This window comes from Nothobranchius furzeri, chromosome 5, assembly GCF_043380555.1.
Source record: "Nothobranchius furzeri strain GRZ-AD chromosome 5, NfurGRZ-RIMD1, whole genome shotgun sequence".
NCBI lineage: Eukaryota > Metazoa > Chordata > Actinopteri > Cyprinodontiformes > Nothobranchiidae > Nothobranchius > Nothobranchius furzeri.
In genome coordinates, this window is record NC_091745.1 from 45372119 (window position 1) to 45394421 (window position 22303).

Consider the following 22303-nt stretch of genomic DNA (forward strand, 5'->3'; position numbering starts at 1 on the left):
GAGCTTCCATCTTTATTTTAATGTTGTTTTTAATTACACCGCTGAGATTCAGATCAGGTGTCCATTCCTCCCAACCACATCCCTCCAGCTCTTACTGGCATTGCCCATATGAGCATTGAAGTCCCCCAGCAGAACTAGGAAGTCACTGGAAGGAGTGCTCTCTAGCACCCCCTCCAAGGACTCCACAAGGCGCAGGTAGTCTGATCTGCAGTTTAGTGCACAAGCACAAACAACAGTCAGAGCCCGTCCCACCACACATAGACAGAGGTAGACTACCCTCTCATTCACCGGGGTGAACACTATAGATGAGGTGCAACAAGTATGCCCACCCCTGCTTGGCACCTCTCAGTGGGGACAACTCCAGAGTGGTTGAGTGTCCGACCCCTCTCATGAAACTTTTTCCGGAGCCAGAGCCATGCGTTGAGGTGAGTCCGACTCTGCCTAGCCAGAACCTGTCAACCTCACACACCAACTCAGGGTCGTTCCCCACCAGAGAGGTGACATTCCACATACCAAGAGCCAGCTTCTGTAGCTGAGGATCAGACTGCAAAGGTCTCCTTCAGCTACCACCCATCTCACTTAGCACCTGATCCCTTTGGCCCCTCACACGAGTGGTGAGCCCATGGGAAGGGGGACCCACATTTCCAAGCTGTGCCCGATCCACTGCAGTTCAAACAGAGTTTCAGAATGGGGAAGAAAGGGGATTTAAGTCACTTTGACCGTGGCATGGTTGTTGGTGCCACACGGGCTGGTCTGAGTTTTTCAAAATTCAATTAAATTCAAGTTTATTTATATAGCGCCAAATCACGACGAGTCGTCTCAAGGCACTTCACAAAATAAGCATTCCAATACAGGTCAATTCATTAAGCCAATCAGAAAAAGTTTCCTATATAAGGAACTCAGCAAATTGCATTGAGTCACTGACTAGTGTCAGAGTCTTTACAGCAATCCTCATACTAAGCAAGCATGCAGCGACAGTGGAGAGGAAAACTCCCTTTCAACAGGAAGAAACCTCCAGAGGATCCTGGCTCAGTATAAACAGTCATCCTCCACAACTCACTGGGGATCAAGAAGACAGAGCACGCACGCGCGCACACGCACGCACGCACGCACGCACGCACGCGCGCGCGCACGCACGCACACACACACACACACACACACACACACACACACACACACACACACACACACACACACACACACCAAGTAATGTTTCTATTCTATTTCTGGTTATATTGTGATTTCTTAGTAAATATTCTATTTGGTGAGAGATAAACTTTATTGTATTTATCCTAGTGAGTCTATAATTAAACGGGTAAACTAGTAGTAGCACATTCAATGTCAAGGAAAGTAAAGTGTTATTATCAGGAGAGGGAGAATGATTAAATGGTTAGCAACAGTGTTCAGGACGATCTTTTATGTCTTTAAGACAAGCCTGTAATCTAGCTAACCGATTAGGTTCATCAGGGTTAATGGATAGATATAACTGAGTATCGTCAATATAACAGTGGAAGTTCATCCCACACTGTCTAATGATTTTGCCAATTGGAAGCATATATATATATATATATATATATATATATAGTAAATATAGTCCAAGCACTGAACCATGTGGTACTCCACAAGTAACCCAGGAGTATGAAGAAGATTTGTCATGTACATTTACAAAATGAAATCTATCAGACAGGTAGGATTTAAACCAGCCTAGCGCTGTTCCTTTGATCCCTACAACATGTTCAAGTCTTTCTAAAAGAACATTGTGATCAACTGTGTCAAAGGCAGCACTGAGATCTAACAAGACTAGAACAGACACAAGATTCTTATCTGAGGCCATAAGAATATCATTTGTAACTCCCACTAATGTAGTTTCAGTGCTGTGATACTCTCTAAAACCAGAGTGAAATTCCTCAAACAGATCATTAGTGTTTAAATGCTGACATACTTGGATGGCCACTATTTTCTCAAGGACTTTGGATAAAATTGGAAGGTTAGATATTGGTCTGTAATTCATTGGGTCATCTGGATCCAGAGAAGGCTTAAGTAAAAGTTAGGGCTAGAAATAAAAATATTGCCCTCTGCTACATGCCTCTGAGATGCTGAGGACAGTAAAGATGGAACAGTTGATTTAAAAGATGCAACTGCGTTGTCAGATAGAGACCGACTATAGTGACATTTACTTTCATGTCTCGAGAACTCGGTTATAAAAAACTCAAAGGTTATCAAAAAGTGGTCAGAGAGGACTGGATTATGTGGAAATATCGTTATTTCCTCACACTCTATGCCATAAGTCAGCACAAGGTCTAATGTATGATGGCATGAGTGGGTGGAGCTATGTATTCTTTGGGTAAAACCAATTGAGTCTAAGATATTACTAAAGGCTACATTGAGGCTATAATTTTCAATGTTCACATGAATGTTGAAATCCCCCACTACAATGACCTTATCAGTATTTAGCACCAAATCAGATAAAAAATCAGAGATCTGATCCAAAAACTCAGAGTAAGGGCCTGGTGGACGATATAAAACTACAAACAAGAGTGGTTTTACAGTTTTGCAATCTGGATTAGGAAAACTAAGAATAAGATGTTCAAAAGCACTGTAACTATTAATTGGTGAGGGATTGATTATTAGGTCTGAATGAAAAATGGTTGCTACTCCTGCTCCTCGGCCTGTACTTCGAGCAATGTGATGATTTAAGTAATTAGGAGTCAACTCGTTTAAGCTAACATAGTCCTCTTGCTGCAGCCAGGATTCTGAGAGAGAGCAAAGAAATCTGATTATCACAAATCAAGTCATTAACTAACAAAGTCTTAGAAAAATAGACCTAATGTTCAATAACCCACATTTAATTGTTCTAGTTCTCTGCTCAGTTGAATTTGTTCCAATATTTTTGAGATTTCCATGATTAGCTTTATTATGTCTGATATTTAGTCTGTGTGATTTTGGCCACAGGCAGGACACTGTCTCTATGGGGTAGTGGGTGGGTAACAGTACAGAAGCTGCAGAGGAGGGTGTTAAACTACGACTCTGCTTCCTGGTCTGGACCCTGGGTTGTCATGGACGACTAATAAAACTGGCCATGTTCCTAGAAAGAAGAGCTGCTCCATCCAAAGAGGGATGGATGCCGTCTCTCCGCATCAGACCAGGTTTTCCCCAAAAAGTTTTCCAATTATCAATGTAGCCCACGTTGTCTTCAGGACACCACCTAGACAAGCAGCGGTTGAAGGACAGCATGCGGCTAAACATGTCGTCACTGGTCCGATCAGGCAGGGGGCCAGAGAAAATTACGGAGTCCGACATTGTTTTGGCAAACTTACTCACCAAAGCAACATTAATTTTAGTGACCGCGGATTGGCGTAACCGGGTGTCATTACCGCCAGTGTGAATAACAATCTTAAGAGACTCAAGAAACTGCTGATCTTCTGGGATTGTCACACATAACCAACTCTAGGGATTACAGAGAATGGTCCGAATGTAGAAAATACATTTTAAGTGCAGCCCTGGCCATGTTAGGCCATTACTTTATGATAAAAACAAGTTGGTTGACTCGTTTTTTATCGATTCTCTGTTGCAAACCATTGTTTTTTGTTTTTTGTCAGACTTGTAAGAGTGAAAATATTGCCTCACTGGTGAACTATAACCTTTTCAGGACAATTTTGTTCGTGTAGCTTTATCCTTCTGCAGGATATACAGAATCTAAACTTTTGCTCTTTCTGAGCATAGATGTCTATTTTATAGTTTAGATTTTTATTTATTTATTTTAAAGCTGCTTGACATTTCACTGATATAAAACATTGTTTTTTTGACTTATTTCTTTTCTGTATTGCTTATTTGTAAAGAGTTGATGAGCAGACAGTTTACAAATTTATATTGCAAAGCCTGTTTTGAGTTCTGTTCTCCTGAAATGCTTGAAAATGTTAGTTTAAAACAAACCTCTTTTATTGGTCAAAAACATTTTATGTAATGTTTGAAATGTTCATCTTTTGAAAATACAACTTTAAAGTAAAAATATTCATGTTATCTTCAAATCTCACTTAATAGAAGCAGAGAACATAAGAGATTGACATAAATAGTGATTTGTTCACGATGTATCTTGATATGATGAAATTAATATTGTTATAGGAATTTTTTCCATATAACCCAGTCTTATCATGGCAACAAGTCAGGGTAATACTGCTGCCAAGGTCTGTGTGTTGAATGCGCCGTGGTGTCATGGTGAGAATATTGTGGCGTTTGTGGTGCCAAGCCTAATAATAATATTACCCCAATTGCAAACTTCTCATTAAAGATCATCATGCCTTCGTGCAACAGAAAGTGATGTCATGATCATATGTGGAATGTTTGCCAAATCCACCCTGCAACAATATTGAAAATGCAAGTAAACATGAGGAGTCAGTCTTGCTTTTGTAAGCAGAATCCACTGAAATGGCAAACTGAAGCAATGTAGGGATCCGGGAGCTTCTGCTCTTTAGAACTGATCACAGATAGGCAGACAGTTTGTGTAAAAACTGTGAAAATCGAAGGAGCGTTTCTTCAATTGGCATACAAACAAGTTGCGCCCAAGCTAATGGAAGGTCTGTGACCGCCGGAGACTGCCCCCATACCCCTTTTATATCGTCATCACTTTATCTTTTGTGGAGAACACGATCGTGTCACATTGAACTGCCACCAGGCTGGCCACTTCTGGATGACCAAAGGTTCCCTGATCCCACCTCTGCTTTGCAGCAAAGTGGCACTATTGTGTTTTGAAACAGGCTTCTGTGAACGACACCGTTAGGATTTTTAAAGAAATTAGGGATTTTTCTTCAGAATTAGCTTCACTAAACAAACTAACATAAATGCTTGCAGAAATGTTGGCCTGAAAGGTGCTAGACATCCCGGGCTCAGAGATCAACATTCTGTAAATCTGCCATGGTAATTTGAGATTTGAGCTCATGGTCAAAATCTAAAAAGGAGACTATCCAAAAAAAGAAGAGTTCTTTAGCCTTTTACCTGCAGGTCGACCGCTTGGTACTGCACATTTTAGTCTATAAATCATATTGAATAATACATTAAAATAAACATAAGAAGGTAAACAAACAATGAAATGGTTTTGGGGGATGTTTGAATTAAAAAGTCAAACAAAAATTCCTGAATTATTACTGTAACGGAATTGAAGTGATGTAACTATCTAGAGTTGCATTTTAATACACTGTAAGTAGATCACTTTTTATAAACAGAAGAATAGGCTGTTTTTATCATCAGGGAGTTTAATTAAACACTCTGTATTGACTTTGAGACAAGGAAAGAGAGAGAGATGGGATCGTTTGAGAATCTTTAATTTCTTGATTATAAATTCTAAACAATCTACCAGGACTAACTCTGTGATGGATGAAAATGGATTTGGATGTTGTGTTGGTGCGTGTGTGTGTGTGTGTGGTTGGTTCAGACTCTTTAGGATGACGTCATTGAATCTGGTAGTCTTTGTTATGACTAGATATCACGAGGCTTATAAAGTGATGACATGAGCCGCTATTTTGCCGTGTACGTACCCAGTGGGGGCCTCCCAGGTAGATCAGGAAATGCCAAGTCCAAGAACCTCGGATGTACGCTGGAGCTGTCGGTGCAGCGGTCGCAACGTTTCAAAGCCCGTCTGGAGGGTCGACCCCGGTACCGTTCGGCGGCGTCAGCAGGTGCTCTTATTTTGAAAGGACGTCGTCTGGTTGTTAAACGACGAAAATCTCCAACTTCACAGTTCTTAGTTTAAAGACGAAAACACATCTGGCCAGGCTGTGCTTTTCTTTAGGATGACGTGAATAGAACTGAAGTCAAAATGGAACTGAGCTTAAAATGGCGTTGCCTTGTTTTATATCTCTGAATTGTTTTAAGTTTCAGTAAACGGGATAGGACACTTTAAGTCAATACCAGATTCTCTTGCGGCAGCCGAAAGCTCTGATTGGTTGGAACAATGTGTCATGCGTTTCTATGGAGATGAGGATCAGTATGTCTGTGCAGTAGTCCTGTTTTCATTAAACATAAATCATGACATATTTATTTCACAGATCATTCACTTGATTATTGTTGATCAACATCTGTTTTGCTTAATAATTTTAATCACAAATAAAGTACTTTGATTAAGTAAAGCTTCTTCTCCTCCTTCGGACTCTTCTCCTGGAATGTAAACAGTCTGAGGAACACCCGACCTTGGTTTTTCTACACGGGTGTTATTGTGCACAGGGGGCAGCTGTGTGGAGTTGAAAATAATGAACTTCATAACCTTACATATCCCCCCTTTTCAAGGTCAATGTGGTCCTTCAAGAGACCACTTGGTCGTTGAACAAACCCAAGTTATGAAGAATCTTGACAACAGAACCGGATGCGATCCCAAGGGAACAGCCATCTGTGGTGAGGTACGAACCCCACGCCGGAGAACAGTCTCGCATACTCCTCAGGAAGAACACAAGTCAGCAGGTTATTAATTATTCCCCATGGAAGCCATAAACGAAGCAACAGCAACTTTATATCCTCACGGGCAATAAAGCAAAGCAGGAGCAAATCTTGAACGTATCCACGAACAGGGTAGTATTCCAATTAAAAATCGATTGTTGTATCCGCAGGCAGGGTAATATTCCAAGTAAAAATTGAACTTTGAAAGAGTACTTATCGTAACCCACAAAAAGGGAAGAGCAGTTGACAGTAATCCCAACGAATGAGGTGTCCCAGCAGCCATGCCGGAACCACAGTCGTCCAAGGCCAACGAGCCGGAGCACCACCCAGGAGTAGTCGATGCAGATGACGAGTCACGGATCCACCCCCAGGAAGCAGGATCCTCACAAGCTCAGCAGAGGAGAGAGAGCACAGTGTAGGCACTTCAATGCAGACACGACAAAAGTGCATTTCATGTCATCAAAGAAATAAAAATAATAAAAACCTAACTCTATGAGTGCCTTTTGTACTATGTGTTAGTTTTATGTGTAATTACCCATGAAGTGAAGAAATGGATGCAGCCCTGTCTGTGTCAGATGCAAAAAGGGATGATGCGAGAAGCAGAAAAATGAAAGAACCCTAACTGGTATCAGTGAGTCCTCACTGTAAATACACGCTGTCAGGACAGGGGCAAAATTGGTCATAGCCCCGTAGGAGAAATCAAAGAATTGATAATCACAAACATAATTTTCACTGTAAAAATCAACTGGTCAAAGGTACTATAAAAAAACAGAAATGTAAATTAGTACTAAAATGTAAATCAGCGGTTAGTAATCATGTTCATGTTAATGTACCCCTAAGGAATTGTGATTAGTAAAGATAAAAAAAAACAAAATTTTGGACAACAGTACTATGTGGCCTAACCCATTCACTGTTACCTGGCCGTTTACCTGACTCCAGGAGCCCACAGCACGTCCGTCTCAACACACCTTAAGTCTGCACGTGACGTATAACAGGAAAGACAACCATGTATACTCACAAACAAACAAATTTGTGTAATCAGAGATAGAATTCTGTGGAACCAATGGGACGTATCACCCCCCTTTTGAAGTCAGTGGATTGTTGTTGTTGGTATCGGCCAAATCTGTGGGACCCTTGTGCAGTTTGATATGGTCCCTGTGTACCCATTTGTAGACGGGCGCCTTGTTTTTGTCGGCGATCTTGATCTGATACACGACCGGAGAGATCTTATCTGTAATCAGGTATGGACCCGACCATCTGGGCAAAAGTTTCTTAGCCAGCTTCCCCGAGGTCGCATTGTTGTTACCCGTTTTGGGAGCGAAAATGTAGTACCAGGCCTGGTCACCTACATCGAGTTCGGAATGTGAGGCTTTCTTATCGTAATAAGTTTTTCTGCCTTCAGCTGACTTTTCCAGAGATGCCTGTGCGAATGAGAATGCTGCAAGCAGGTGAGTTCTCAGGTCCTGCAAGTATTGGCCGCTCGTACAAGCCGGGGCTGTGTCGGACCGAACCGGTCGTTGATACAGCAGGTGAAGCGGTAGGGTCATTTGTCTGCCCGTCATCATTTCAAACGGGGAGACACCTGTAGACTCGTGAGGGGTAGCGCGTATGGCCATGAGGACCAACGGAAGTTTCACATCCCAATCTCGGTGGTTAGCTTTCACATACTTTTTTAGCATGCTAATAACCGTGCGGTTCACCCTTTCGACCTGTCCAGAGGACTGGGGCCGGTGGCTAATGTGCAGCAGGTGCTCTTATTTTGAAAGGACGTCGTCTGGTTGTTAAACGACGAAAATCTCCAACTTCACAGTTCTTAGTTTAAAGAAGAAAACACATCTGGCCAGGCTGTGCTTTTCTTTAAAATGACGGTGAATAGAACTGAAGTCAAAATGGAACTGAGCTTAAAATGGCGTTGCCTTGTTTTATATCTCTGAATTGTTTTAAGTTTCAGTAAACGGGATAGGACACTTTAAGTCAACACCAGATTCTCTTGCGGCAGCCGAAAGCTCTGATTGGTTGGAACAATGTGTCATGCGTTTCTATGGAGATGAGGATCAGTATGTCTGTGCAGTAGTCCTGTTTTCATTAAACATAAATCATGACATATTTATTTCACAGATCATTCACTTGATTATTGTTGATCAACATCTGTTTTGCTTAATAATTTTAATCACAAATAAAGTACTTTGATTAAGTAAAGCTTCTTCTCCTCCTTCGGACTCTTCTCCTGGAATGTAAACAGTCTGAGGAACACCCGACCTTGGTTTTTCTACACGGGTGTTATTGTGCACAGGGGGCAGCTGTGTGGAGTTGAAAATAATGAACTTCATAACCTTACATTACCATAAAATTTACATTGTTAATTTTGCTTTCTTAATTTACATTAAACTTTAACCCTTATCCCCCAAATGAATAGAAATGCCCAAAGTAAAAACTGTCATTGCTATTTTCTTGGTAGATGAGTTAAATGTAATTTATTTGCAGTTCAAAGCAAATTAAAACATCCTGGGTAAGAGGATTTGTGTTAAAGACAAATGCCAGCCAATTCAACCCTCAAATACTAGTGAAACGATAGTGCAGTTGGTTATGAACTTCCCTCTGGGATTAATTATTTTTAAGATTTGTGACCTGTATGGCTCTTACCTAGCAACATGAAGGTCCTGGGTTAGATTCCTGGCTGTGGTCTTTCTCTGTGAAGTTGGCATGTTTTCCTCTGGCTGCTCTGGTTTCCTCCCACAACCATGACATGCATGTTGGGTAAACTGGAGAATAAAAATCGACCACCTGTAGATTAATTTAATATGGAAACCAAAGACTGGGTGAGACAAAACAGGAAGTTTACAGTAATTAACAGAAGATATTAACGTATGTCAGTCTTCTGAAAACATTAACTCAGCTAAGTTGTCTCTGAAGGTAGCAGCAGGACACATCGGGTGAGTTTGGAGACTTCTCATAAAGCAGTTTTAAAGTTTGACATCAGTGATATTGTTACTTATAGTAACAAGTGTTCATATTTACCACTAATAAAATGCAGTCTCTGTGAAAAAGGCTTGTTTGCTCCTTGATTTGAAGCATGTTGGGAGTTAATTGAATTGAGAGCAGAGTACATAAAGTCCTGCTTATTGAAGTCTGCAGCACACACAAGCCTCTTAATTAGCAGTGATGTTTCCCTCTGCATGTCTGGACCTGGGGTGTTTATCAGTAGGTGTGACTTGGTGGCTTGAGCTGAATGAGGTTAATTCAACAAGCTTTTTAGTATGGTGGGTTTTATATGGTTTGAGCTTTTTGAAGCAATAAGGAAGCAACACTCTTGTAAAACGGAGAGAATTTGTCTAAAGGAAGGGTTTCAAGTGATCTCTGAATTTACAGCTCCCTTGCTTGTGTGTGTTTGGTATTTTTTACTGTGCTGTCTAAAAGGTTAAAGTGACAATGTGTAGTTTGTACCAATAATCTCTGGAAATATCCATCAAAATGTTGTTAAAATGAATAAAATTATGCCCAGTTGTGCAAAAATATTGGCTGCTTTCAGTGCTCAGCATAAATGAGTACACCCATTAACCATTGGCTTAATGAACTGTGAATTGGAATATTTATTATGTGAAGTGCTTTGAGACGACTCTTGTCGTGATTTGGCGCTATATAAATAAACTTGACTTGACTTGACCCCCTTTCAAAAGTACCAGGTTAATCAGCAGCTTAATAAACAAAAGAACAATTTCCAGAAGTTTCACAAGGCTGGGTTTTACTGAACACTTTTTAACTCCATAACATGAAATTAAGGTAATAATATAATTTAGATCACAAAATCTTCAGGTTTACTAAAATTGGTTGAAGCAAAGATAAATACACCCCGCAACAAAACTTTAGGTTACTGTCGTAACCCCGGTTCTCTGAGTAACATGAGTGAGATGTCTCACTATGGGATACGCCCCTCCGCGGATTCCTCAGAAGCACTTATCTCAATACGCCAATCCTGATTGGCCAGTGACCGTGACGTACGCATCCCCCTGCTACTATAAGTAGCAAGCGTCCCAACGCACACACTATTCAAGATAAACACCTCTTCTTGCTTCGCCCAGCAAGAAGGGTTGTCTGGTGAGACATCTCACTCATGTTACTCAGAGAACCGGGGTTACGACAGTAACCTAAAGTTCTCTTTCTTAACATTCGTTTCGATGTCTCACTATGGGATATGGAGACTCCCGTATTGCCAGACAGCTTATCCAGCGATCACCAACCTACAGGGATACGTCTTGGCCCGCCAAAGACCCCACACTCAGAATCGTGTGAGTCATTGCAGGGACTGAAACATCAAGCTTATAGAAGCGTGCAAATGCAAGTGGAGAAGCCCAACTTGCTGCAGCACAAATCTCCTGGATTGACAGCCCCCGAAAAAGGGCCCAAGAAGCAGACAGGCCCCTAGTAGAATGGGCCCTGAGCCCAACAGGTGCCTGAATGCCCTGACAGGAGTAAGCCATAGAAATAGCCTCCACAATCCAGTGGGAAAGCCGCTGCTTTGTGACGGGTTTCCCTTTACGAGGCCCACCCCATGACACAAAAAGCTGGCCCCCCCTGCGAAGGTTCTTTGTCCGATTCACATACTCCTTGAGCGTGCGAATCGGACACAGCTTGTGCCACTGCTCCTCCTCAGGAGAGGAGAAGGGCGGTGGGTAGAAAGCTGTGAGGATAATAGGAGAAAAGGAGCCCACCACCTTTGGCACAAAGGCAGGGTTGGGCTTCAAGGACACCTTCATGTCACCTGGTGCAAACTGGGTGCAGGATGGGTGCACAGAGAGAGCCTGTGAGTCACTAACTCGCTTTGCAGATACCAAATCCAGGAGTAGCACCACCTTAAGAGACAGGATCTTAAGGTCCAGGCCGTCCATAGGCTCAAATGGAGGCCCGGAGAGGGCCGACAGCACCAAGGACAGATCCCATGAGGGCACCAGGGGTCGAGACACAGGGAGAAGCCTGCACGCGCCCCTCATGAAGCTACACACCAGGGGGTGTTGACCTGCCAATTTCTTCCCAAAACCCAAGTGTCGGGCGGAAATGGCTGCTAGGTACACTTTAATGGTGGAGAAAGCCTTCTTCCCATCCAACAAGTCTTGCAGGAAAGACAGAATGACATTCACCGGGCATTGGAAGGGTGAGACCTCCCTGCCCTGACACCAGGCTTCAAACACCCTCCATTTACAGTCCTATAGGGACCTAGTGGAGGGGGCCCTAGCATTCTGAATGGTTCGAATGACTGCCTGGGGCAGCTCTGCTGACACTAGCCCGCACCCCTCAGGGGCCAGGCCCACAGGGCCAGCCATTCTGGATGAGGGTGGAAGATCGAGCCTCCCGCTTGGGACACCAGGTCCCTGCGAAGCGGCAGTTTCCAAGGTTGGCCCTCCAGGAGCTGGAAAATGTCCGCCACCCAATGCATGGCTGGCCAGAATGGGGCCACCAGAATGAGAGCGTGGCGCTGGGTTCGTACCCTCAGCAAGGTGGATGGTATGAGGGCCACTGGGGGGAAAGCATAAAGCAGACCCCGTGGCCAGTCGTGCGCCAGCGCGTCCACGCCGAGTGGAGCGTCTCGGTCGCGCAGGGAGAAGAACAGAGGACACTGAGCATTCTCCTTGGAGGCAAAAAGATCCACTACGGCTGTGCCGAACCGGATCCAAATCTGTTCCAACACTGCTGGATGCAGGCTCCAATCCCCGTACAGGGGTGTCCCTCTGGACAACAGATCCGCCCCCCGATTCAGAACACCCGGGACGTGGGTGGCTCTGATTGAGAGGAGATGCCTGCTGCACCATAGGATCAGTCTGCGTGCCAGCGTGTGTAACCGCATGGAGCGCAGCCCCCCCTGGCGGTTTATATATGCCACAGTCGTGGTGTTGTCTGTTCTCACTAGGACATGATGGCCGGAGAGAAAAGGCAGGAAGCGCTTCAGGGCCAGAAAGACCGCGAGGAGTTCCAGATAATTTATGTGTGTCCCCCAGAGCTCTCTGCTCCACACACCCCTGACAGAGCGACCCTACAAGAGCCCCCCCCCCCCCCAACCTGACAGGCTCGCATCTGTCGTGACCACTTTCCTCACGATAACCAACCCCAAAGGCACCCCCTGTGCCAAGAGGGAGGGGTGACGCCAACAGCGGAGCGCCGCGACGCACGCTGCAGAGACCGTCACCCTGCACGCTCTGTGGCGCCCTGGAGAGACACCCAGAGAAGCCACCCAGCGTTGAAAATCCCTCATGTGTAGACGGCCGAGTGGTACCACTGAAATAGCCGACGCCATGAGACCCAAAAGCCTGAGGCATAACGCAAACCGCACCGAACTGTGTAGGCGGAAGCGCGCCAGGCAGAGCGAGAGCGCGTCCACGCGCGGTGTCGAGAGACAGGCCGTGAACGCCCCTGAGTCCAGATTCAGACCTAGGAAGGTTATTTTCTGGGAGGGGAGTAAAGCACTTTTCTGCCAGTTTATTCTGAAACCCAGACCACACAAGTGATGGATCACAACCAGCGTGTTTGACGCTGCCTCCTCTCTGGACCGTGCCAGCAGGAGCCAGTCGTCTAAATACGTGGCCAGCCGAATGCCCCTCCCTCTCAGAGGGGCGATCGCTGCCTCCGTACACCTGACAAACACCCTCGGGCTCAGCGAGAGGCCGAATGGGAGCACGGTGTATTCGTAACACACTCCCTGAAAGGCAAACCTCAGAAATTTTCTGTGTGGAGGGTACACGGGAATATGAAAGTATGCGTCCCTCAGGTCGATTGAGGTGAACCAGTTGCTCTGGTGAATCAGACGCAAAAGGGATGAGAGCGTGAGCATTTTGAATCTGTACTTTCTGAGGCATCGGTTCAGGGCCCTCAGATCCAGGATCGGGCGAATCCCGGTCCCTCCCCGTTTCGGGACCAGGAAGTACCTGGAGTAGAAACCGCTCTGAGACCGATCGGGAGGCACAATGCATATCGCTCCCTTCTCCAGCAGGGAGGAGATTTCTCCCTGAAGGATGTGAGCTGACGACCCCTGGGCGTGGGAGAACACTACGCCGGAGAATCGAGGAGGAACTGAGGCGAATTGGAGCCTGTAACCTCTCGAAATTGTTCTTATCACCCAATGTGAAGCAGAAACCGCTGTCCATTCCTCCATGTGAGTGGAGAGCGGTGACACAGCCGTGACACACGGAGCACCAGCTCCCCCCAGAGGTTGTGGGGCAGCAGTGCTCGTGGCAACCACTGCGCATGCGCGGGGGCTTTGTGCTTTGACGGCCCAGGCGTACGGGGACGACCCGTGGCTGGCTAGAATGTCCGCCAGGGGCCGACCCCGCCTGGGACCGCTCATGGGTAACATTTTTATTGATTTTTGCTGCGCCCTTGACAATTTGTCTGGATGCGGCAGCGAACGTTTTAATGCTCCTTGAGCGTGACATGTTTGTAAAAAACAACAATGTGAGTGCTTGTGACGTGTGTTCTGAGCCGGCACAGCCGGCTGCACGTCCTGGCCCCACCCTGGACCGCTCGGGGACTCGGCCGGAGGGGTTCCGTGAGGGGGGGGAGAAAGCACCATGGCAACGTCGAACAGGAGGAGCTGGCGAACGGGGAACTGCCAGCTGCTGCGTCGGGAGGGAAAGAACTCCGTCAGGCTGCCCTCTTCTTTATGTTGAGCACTGTATACCCATAAAACTCGGATCTAAAATACATGGGAGCGGGTCTAAATCTTTGGGCAATGCCCTGTTAGATGCCATGTTTCCTTCTACAGAAGCCTGTTAGGACAAAATTCATTTACTGATTTGTAACAAACTGATACAAAACTTTCGCCGTTCATAAAAGTTGTTGTTTTACACACTTACCTCTTCACTCGTCGCCAGTGATGAAAGGGGCTCTGATGTCTTTGTCATTTTGCTGGAGGTCGCGCTCCCAGGGATTTTTGACCCTAATGGCCATCTGTTGGTAAAGTCTTACTCAAACACACAAATACTGTTTGTTTGCAATGATTTAGGTATGTACTGCCTCCTATTGCCAGGAAAGACACACATCGTCTTTCTGACCACTTTAATTTGAAACCAACTCCGAACACAGTCCTTATTCCCAGTAACAATAACTTCACCCAAAGCTCCACATATACTCATTTTTCAAAATGCCAACTGGCCACACTCTAGAAAGATTTGCTATTGCTCTTGCATTTGTCCCATTACACCTTTTTAAATTCAGTATGGTTGGGATATAATAATGTATTTGTTCTCCGCATACATCCAGAGATAAATACCAGCAGCATCTCGTCTCAGTTTGCTAGCATGTTGTCACTGTAAAGGGAGGGCAAGTGTTACTAGCTGTTTCCCTGTTTACCCTGCTTGTTACCCTACCTACTGGACAAAAATATCTAGTCCAGTCAGTCCTGAAATAGAATTTGAATGTCATGTGTTTCCTATCCTTAAATACTCGATTACTGATGTCTTTTCCCAAACGGAAGTTTATGTGGTCACTATCGCTTAAGTAAATGCTGTAGTTTCTGTAAGGAAAGAGGGAGGTGTACATCTGGTCACAGCTGGAAATGTAGGTTTCTTCTATGATGAGTAAAATTAAACTCCTCTGAAATTTGAGACAGGCAAGGGAGAGAGAGCGTTTGAGATTTGGCATCGTTGGCAGTGCTGCGATACTCAGCTGCTGATCGTATCTGCATCCATTTAGCAGACGTCCTGTTTTTAAAGAGGGAGGGTGTGGATTTGGGACTTCCTGGGGTTTGCAGGCTCAGAAATACACACTGAATAGATGAAATAGATTAAAATAATATGCTATAACTATTTCTACATTAAGTGTTTACAAGAAATTTCAGCAAAGGACTTACTAATTAAACCCCTAAACATAGTTTATTAAATACAGTTTTGATTATGTTAACATTATAAGCAGATGTTTATTCTCCTAAAGAATAGTCGGTAGGTTGTTGGGTTGTGTTCAGTCAGAGCAGCAATGAACATTCACTCCAAAGCTATGCTGTGTTGTATTTGAACCTTTAAAATATCTGGATGGGCTGTGTTTACACACCGTTTAGTTTCTTAGGTCTTAAATATCAGGCCCTTTAACAACTACAGTATCTACAGTAGCTTTAGATGTTTTGTTCTTTTCATTCAGTTGTTATTAGCAGCTCAGATGTATTTCTGGATGCCTGCTGTCCCGTGTTTGTCACTGTGGTATGCGTGGTTGTCGGAGAGGAAGACAGACGGACTGCATGTGTGCAGATTGGGTGGAATCATCACACACAGATGAAGCACCGTGGCACAGCAGACGGTTGAAGAACAGGTTGTTCTGAATTTGGACATGTTAAATATTTTTATTGTAGCTGTAGAAGAAGCAAGAAGCAAATAAATAAAAAAACTAAACCAGTTAAACAACAATTGTCTATTAAAGGTTGTTCTTTTTACCTGTGTGGTGAAAATTTAATTGAAAATACTCTTGGCTAAGTGTGAAACTGAACACAGATTTTTTTTAGTTACTTTTTAAATGGGAGGAAAAATGAGCCCAGAGGGTTGCAGCTTAAGTGTTTTCCTGTAGTCTCCAGAGGGAGCTCCTTCTAATTGGACAAGCAGCTCAAGGAATAGTCAACAGACTAATTAAGATTTCTTGATGTTGTTCTAAAATAGGCCAAAATTTCCCAGCAAATGAAAATGGAATACATGTTGGAGAAACGTTAGACCATATCCATGTGTCTGGTGTTATAACTCTTCCTGTGACTTTAAGGGGGCGCCTGAAGAAAGGAGTTGCATTTGTGAATTGTTTTCGTAACATGTATGTTTTTCCCAAGATGGTCTACTCCACCTTTAAGTAATGTTCCAATGCCCATTCATAAAGAAAGCAAAGTTTTTTTTCCAGGTGTTCTGGTGCTTTTGTTAAGTCTGCTGCCTGATCCTATTTCTGGGGAACTATTTTAGTCCTGGAGCATGTTTAGTGCTGAACCGTTACCGCCTGTTTCTTTGTCAGTGGTCACAAGTGGACAGAATGACTACATGTGTTGAAAAGGAGAGCCTGGGAGAGACACGATAAAATGAAGTGGTGCTCAAGTCAGTGGACTTCCTCCTTTTGGTGTGAAGTGGACACAACTTGATATCTAATGGCTGAGCTCAGCTTGAGGTCATTGTAATCTGTCTTTAGGTCTGAACTTTGCAAGTCACCTTGAAGGAATGTCAGATATCTGTTAATTATTTCTGTGCTGATCAGTAAACATGCTAACAGATGTTTAAATGCCATCAGAAAGTTTTAAACACTTCAATTTGGGGATAAAATAGGAAAAATTAGGAATCTGTGTGAAGGTCCCAGTTTTAGATTTATATATACAGAGTTTAAATTTGTTGTGATGTTCTGCTCTTCAGTTGTAACGGCAGGTACGTGCTGGCATTAACAGTAAATGTACTTGCATTGCACTGGGATGGGGCTTTTTCAATGCATGCCTAGTAAAAGGAATATCTAGGCACGCTGAATGAGGCGGAAGTATGCTTAGCAACAGCTAACAAGTCCTTCAGTAGTTTTAAAATGTTTATTTCTTCTATACAAGAACATCTACTTCTCTTGTTGCCTTTATTTCCATCCTTGTTGGCATTTGTGTCTTTAACTCACCCTCCCTTTGTGAGAGTGTATTCAAAGTCCACAGCTGCTGGTAAACTGAGGTCTACGCTCATCTGCAGTCAAGTGTTGTAAATATAGGTTGTCATGGGGACTCCATGACACCCACGCGGTATGCTGGCAGGAAAGCAGGATTGTGTGTGTGTGTGTGTGTGTGTGTTGTGTGTGTGTGTTGTGTGTGTGTGTTGTGTGTTGTGTGTTGTGTGTTGTGTTCAGGTCCAGTTTCTGGACTGTGGAAGGTGAGCAGCCCTTTACCGCTGGTCCCTGACATCACTTTGGTGTAAAAGTGGGCTGCACGGTGCCGCAGTTGTTAGCACTGTTGCCTTGCAGCAAGAAAGCTGCAGGTTTGAAACTCGGCTGTGGCCTTTCTGTGCGGAGTTGCGTGTTCTCCCCATGCAAGCGTGGGTTTCTTCCGGGTACCCCGTTTCCCCCACAGATCACGACATGCCCTATAGATTCACAATTGTACGTCGCTTTGGATAAAAGCGTCTGCCAAATAAATAAACATAAAAGAGCATATAAGTGGTAAGTTCTTTATCACTTGGTTGGTGGGGTGGTGCCTCATTAGTTCCTCTCTAATGATTCCAGGACTTCAGCAGGGATTATTTGACCATGGCTATGTGGTTTACTGTTTGCTTACATGAAAAAATGTGTATACTTTATTATTTTAGACCTGGGGTAGACAAAACCAAGCATGTTGTTTTACATACATGTTGTTTTTAGACTTTGTCTAATATGTTTTGGTTTAGTCTCTGACTCAAGGATATTTGAAGCCGAGAGTCCAAGGCTAAACATCGCTGATACTAAATTATAAATATTATTATTTGTCAGCTTTCTTTCTTTAGCTTCTTGTAATGAAGTCACTTTTTATCATGCAGCTGGATGTCTGAAGGCATCAACAGAAAAGTAACTTAATTCTTTTTACTTGATGTTTTGCCTCAATAAACATTGCTTTATTAATATTTTATAGCAGAACAACTTGCTCTAGTCTAAAATAACATCACATCTCTCTTCTGCTGATGTGTTCATGTTCATTTCTGAAAGTGAGGTCTATCTTACTTTATCTCTTCATTGATGGGAGTGGGTTAGGGTTAGTTATTCTCCCAAATCACATCGATCACTTAGATATTGCTTTGCTATTAACTTAACAGAGTTAACTGTATATTTCCTGTCTGCCTGCAGCTCATCTCAGCTCCCTCTTACTTACCTCTCTCTCTCTCTCGTATCACACAGACAGGAGAGGCTGCAAAAAACACTCTCCTTTGTGAATACACAAAAACATGAGCGTTGTCTGTAAAATTACAGAAATATTGGATTGCAGCCAGTTGACAACTAATTCTGTTAAAGTGATAAAATTGGATAAATTGCACAGCCTTACCTTTAGGCCATAGCACCACTTTCCCAACCCTACCTGCTAAAGTTTGGGGATTTTTGAGATGCATCTTTTATTGTAACACTTAAAACTTCATTTGTAAGAAATCAGATATTTTATCATATTTAAACTTTGCAAACCTCAGCAAAAGGTTTACAAAGAAAAGGGTTGATTTTTTTTGACAACGGTGATAGAAAAGTGTCCTTGTTAAAACTCTTTAGTCAAGTGGAAAGAACTATGTGGCTCTGAGATCCATTAACAGCTTTCTCTGAGAATGTGTGTCTGAAAGGGTCCATTTGTAACCTGGTACCTGCAACAACAAAGCACTTACTGCCCCCCTGTGCCAGAGCAGGGTTTCCTGCTTTTCCTTCTTGCGTCTCTTGGTTTCTCTCTCTCACCATTTATGCTGATTCCAACTCTGTGGGGGGACAAGACTTTTCCTAAAGGCGTCTTTGTCCAGATGAGAGAGAAAAGGGAGAGTGAGGGAGTGAAATGTTGTAGAGAGACAGAGAGAGGAGGATACTAGCTCACTATGCTAAACCTGGCGGGGGCCCATCTCTGACCCACAGAGCCGGCTTCTGTTTACCTTTGTAGAGATGAAGACCGTTGGGAACATTCTCACACTTTACCCATCTCTAAGTAGGGCTGCTCGATTATGACAAAAATGTAATCACAAATATTTTGACTTAAATTAAGATCTCGAAAATTTAACATGATGTTTAATGAACATTGATTTCATTTATTTAGTTAGTTATTTGGACATAAAAATGCACAGAGCACAATCAAAGAAAAAGAAAATAAATGAAAACAGAAAAACAAGATGATCAGAAAACCAGTTCCTGATTCCTTGTGTAAAAGAGCCAATACCCTTGCTCATAGTTTATGACTGAAGGGGTATAGGCTGAAGTTTAACTTATGAAAGCTTACCCATTTCATACCCAACCAAGGCTCCAAATACTGACAACAAAAGACAGCTATACAGTGCAAACTTCTGTAATATAAAAATAAATAGAAACAAATAAACGTCTATGTTGAACTTCCACAACCTGCTGCATAATTATTTAGCCCTGTCGTGCGGTGCCATAGGGAATGTGTGCAGTAGCACGATGCAACGTGTCGCTCAGATAGAACTATTAGTATTAATTAGTGTGAGAACGCGGTGAGCGTGATACTTGGCAGTCCTGATAAAATATAAATCCACTTCAGATACGCCTTGCTGTGTCTTGCATTTTTTAGCTTGTAAAACGATATTTTTTTTAGCAAGTGAGCTCCATCAAGAAAACTTTATAACTTGTCAGTTGACACAAAGTGATCATGCTGCACACACGCAGATCATTAGTCGGTCCAGAGCACAGCTGAGTGGTTTGCTGGCCTGCAGAGAATATTGGCGAAAAAAGTAAAGAGAAAGTAGCTTAGAGTCCCCAGAAATGTTGCTAGGTTGTTCACTAGGCAGGGTGGAACCAGAAGGGGGCCTTGGGGGGCCACTGACCACCCCTTATGAATGTATGTATGTATGTATGTATGTATGTATGTATATATATATATATATATATATATATATATATATATAGATAGAGATAGATAGAGATAGATATCGATATATAGAGATAGAGATAGAGATAGAGATAGATAGTGATAGATATCGATATATAGATATACATAAAGCAAGACAAATACATAAGTCATTGCTTCTAGTAGATTAAATATGGAAGAGAGGTTGGTGGAGGCTTTAATAGGGCTTGGGATCACATGTGATTACGCATTGCATTCCTTGTTGCACATGTTGATGGCCTCAGGGACCGGTACTTGGACGAAATCAGCATTGTAAAAGCTTTGGATCCACATAAAATACCTAAGACTCGAGCACCGATGACTACTTGCTGTCGCTGCAGTTCTGCATAATTGACATTTTCAGATATCGTGTTTGTGGTGTGAGCAGATGTGATCATCAGGAAGAGAGGTAAATGTTTCATTTGCTGATTTTTCTAGTAAAACAATCAAAATTGTCAATCCATAGAAGAAGTGTAAAGCAAGGCAGCTTTATTTATGTAACACATTTCAAGCACACGGGCAATTCAGTGTGCTTTATAATTAGCAGAAGTTATGTTGTTTCAGTGCGCCTGCATTAGCCTACTGGTATGTGTGTGTGTGTAGCCCATGTTTGGTGTGTCGCTGTTGAAGGAAAAAAACGATGTATAAAAAATGTACATCTGTAACTTACCAGAATTAAAATGCAGAGAATAAACTCTCACACAAACACTCTGGATGGTGATGTTTGGTCACCTGACAGCTGCGATCCGACTTGTAAGATATTTGGCCTCTGTGGATTTGCCACAAGGTAACCCGTTTCCCACGTTTTCCCCTGGCAATCATTGCGCTGTTGCACCTCACAACACAGCAACGATTTACCGTGGTTAAATAATAAACAATCAAATGAATAATAGATTAAATAATGCTGCAAGACCAAGACTGAGTGTTTTGCTGTCTGAAGTAACGAGCAACAAGTTAGGACTCTGAGGCTGCCAACATAGCGGCTGTGTCGGTGATGACGATACGATTCCAAGCCGGTTGTGGCAGTTGCGTTGCATGTGTTAATGACCATCATGGCCGTCTGGGTAAGGGTTAGCTTAATTCCATCTACCTGTCAATGATCAACCTTATCCAGGTTAGAGTCCACTTTCTGTTCAGTGTTGATGTGTATTCATCTCCGGTTCCGATTTTGGCCCTGGACAAGGGAACGTCACAGGATTCTGGAATTTGCAGCACTGGAATATAGCTTTAATTAACCTATTTCTGTTTCAGAGTGTTCTGAATCCTTTGGAGGGGATTGTTGGTGGTCTGGCCTTTTTGCAATAACCCGTTAAGAACCGTCATCAGAGGGATGGGGTTTTTTTTATGACTGTTTTTCTTCTGTTTTCATGCAGCAACAGTCAAAGAGAGGTTTGTATTGAAATGTTTGGTTTTTGCTAACTCAAGTCAGGTTTCCATACTGAATGTTCTGGATGATCATCTGCTTGTTTTCATGCCACTGATGTCCTTCCCATACTGATGGAGCTACATGTGGCCTTTTCAATGTTTTGTCAGCAAAACTGTTGTTGAATTTAAAACTGTGATGGATCTTATGAAAGTTGTTATCTAAAACTTCAAAAATTAACATTTCTTTTAGTTGGGTTTACAAAACCGATGACTGCTATAAAGTTTTAAAGCTACAATTCATATTAGAACCATTACCTGAGGTTAGATTTTTGTTGAACATAATGATTTTTTTCAACTACTTTAGAGAACGAGAGCTGATAAGAAATGTTGTTTGCCTTTAAACTGGGCTGATCATTAATCTTTGGGCTTCAGCTGAAAGCACAGTCTTGTGACCAGACTAGTTGATTGTAGTTTGAGGTATTTGACATGAAGTGTGCTACATGGACGTTGTTATTGAAAATGGTTAGATTATTAATGTGAGTCAGTTCAGGATCACGTACCACAGCAACACCCTGATGGTAAACTAAACTGATCCTCGGCTTGTCAGTAACCATCTAAATGAAGCAAAAGCTTGGGCTGAAGACAAAAAGATGCCATTGGTACACAGTCCGCTTCTGATGTTATGTATTCATTGTTGTGTTATGTAACCGGCACAGACCTCAAGAGGAAAGCAACCCAGACTTGGATCAGAACATTTCTTGATAATTAATCAACTCCAGTAACTGTTTTGATCTCCTTGAACAGGATAAATGTTTACTTACCAAATGTGTTGCTGTTTTATCATTCCTGGACAAATTTATACTAATCAAGTAGATGGTTTTTAAATTAACATGCTATACATAAATAAATATGCAATCATGATGCAACAACAAACACCAGAAATGTATAACATTCCAAGAATATTTTCTTCCTTTGTCCTTATCA

At 42.9% G+C, this 22303-nt stretch overlaps 2 protein-coding genes across 8 annotated transcripts in view; one reads left to right on the plus strand and one right to left on the minus strand.

The window, feature by feature from the left end:
- cobl (cordon-bleu WH2 repeat protein) overlaps positions 1 to 22303 on the plus strand; it is a 91521-nt gene that overhangs the window by 1653 nt on the left and 67565 nt on the right. Inside the window, exon 1 of one of the 7 annotated variants that reach the window (XM_070550805.1) lies at positions 20124 to 21343. The exons of the other annotated variants lie outside the window; for them this stretch is intronic. The gene's annotated coding sequence lies outside the window, so the exon portion shown is untranslated. Of the gene's footprint in view, positions 1 to 20123; positions 21344 to 22303 lie in introns of those variants that run through there. 7 annotated transcript variants of the gene reach the window in all.
- Positions 1644 to 22302, minus strand: LOC139069829 (protein NYNRIN-like). Its single transcript, XM_070550813.1, has 2 exons — positions 22141 to 22302; positions 1644 to 9188 (listed from the first exon to the last, which is right to left on the minus strand). Exon 2 carries the CDS (start codon positions 8103 to 8105, stop codon positions 7500 to 7502), a length of 606 nt encoding a protein of 201 aa, XP_070406914.1. The 5' UTR covers positions 8106 to 9188; positions 22141 to 22302; the 3' UTR covers positions 1644 to 7499.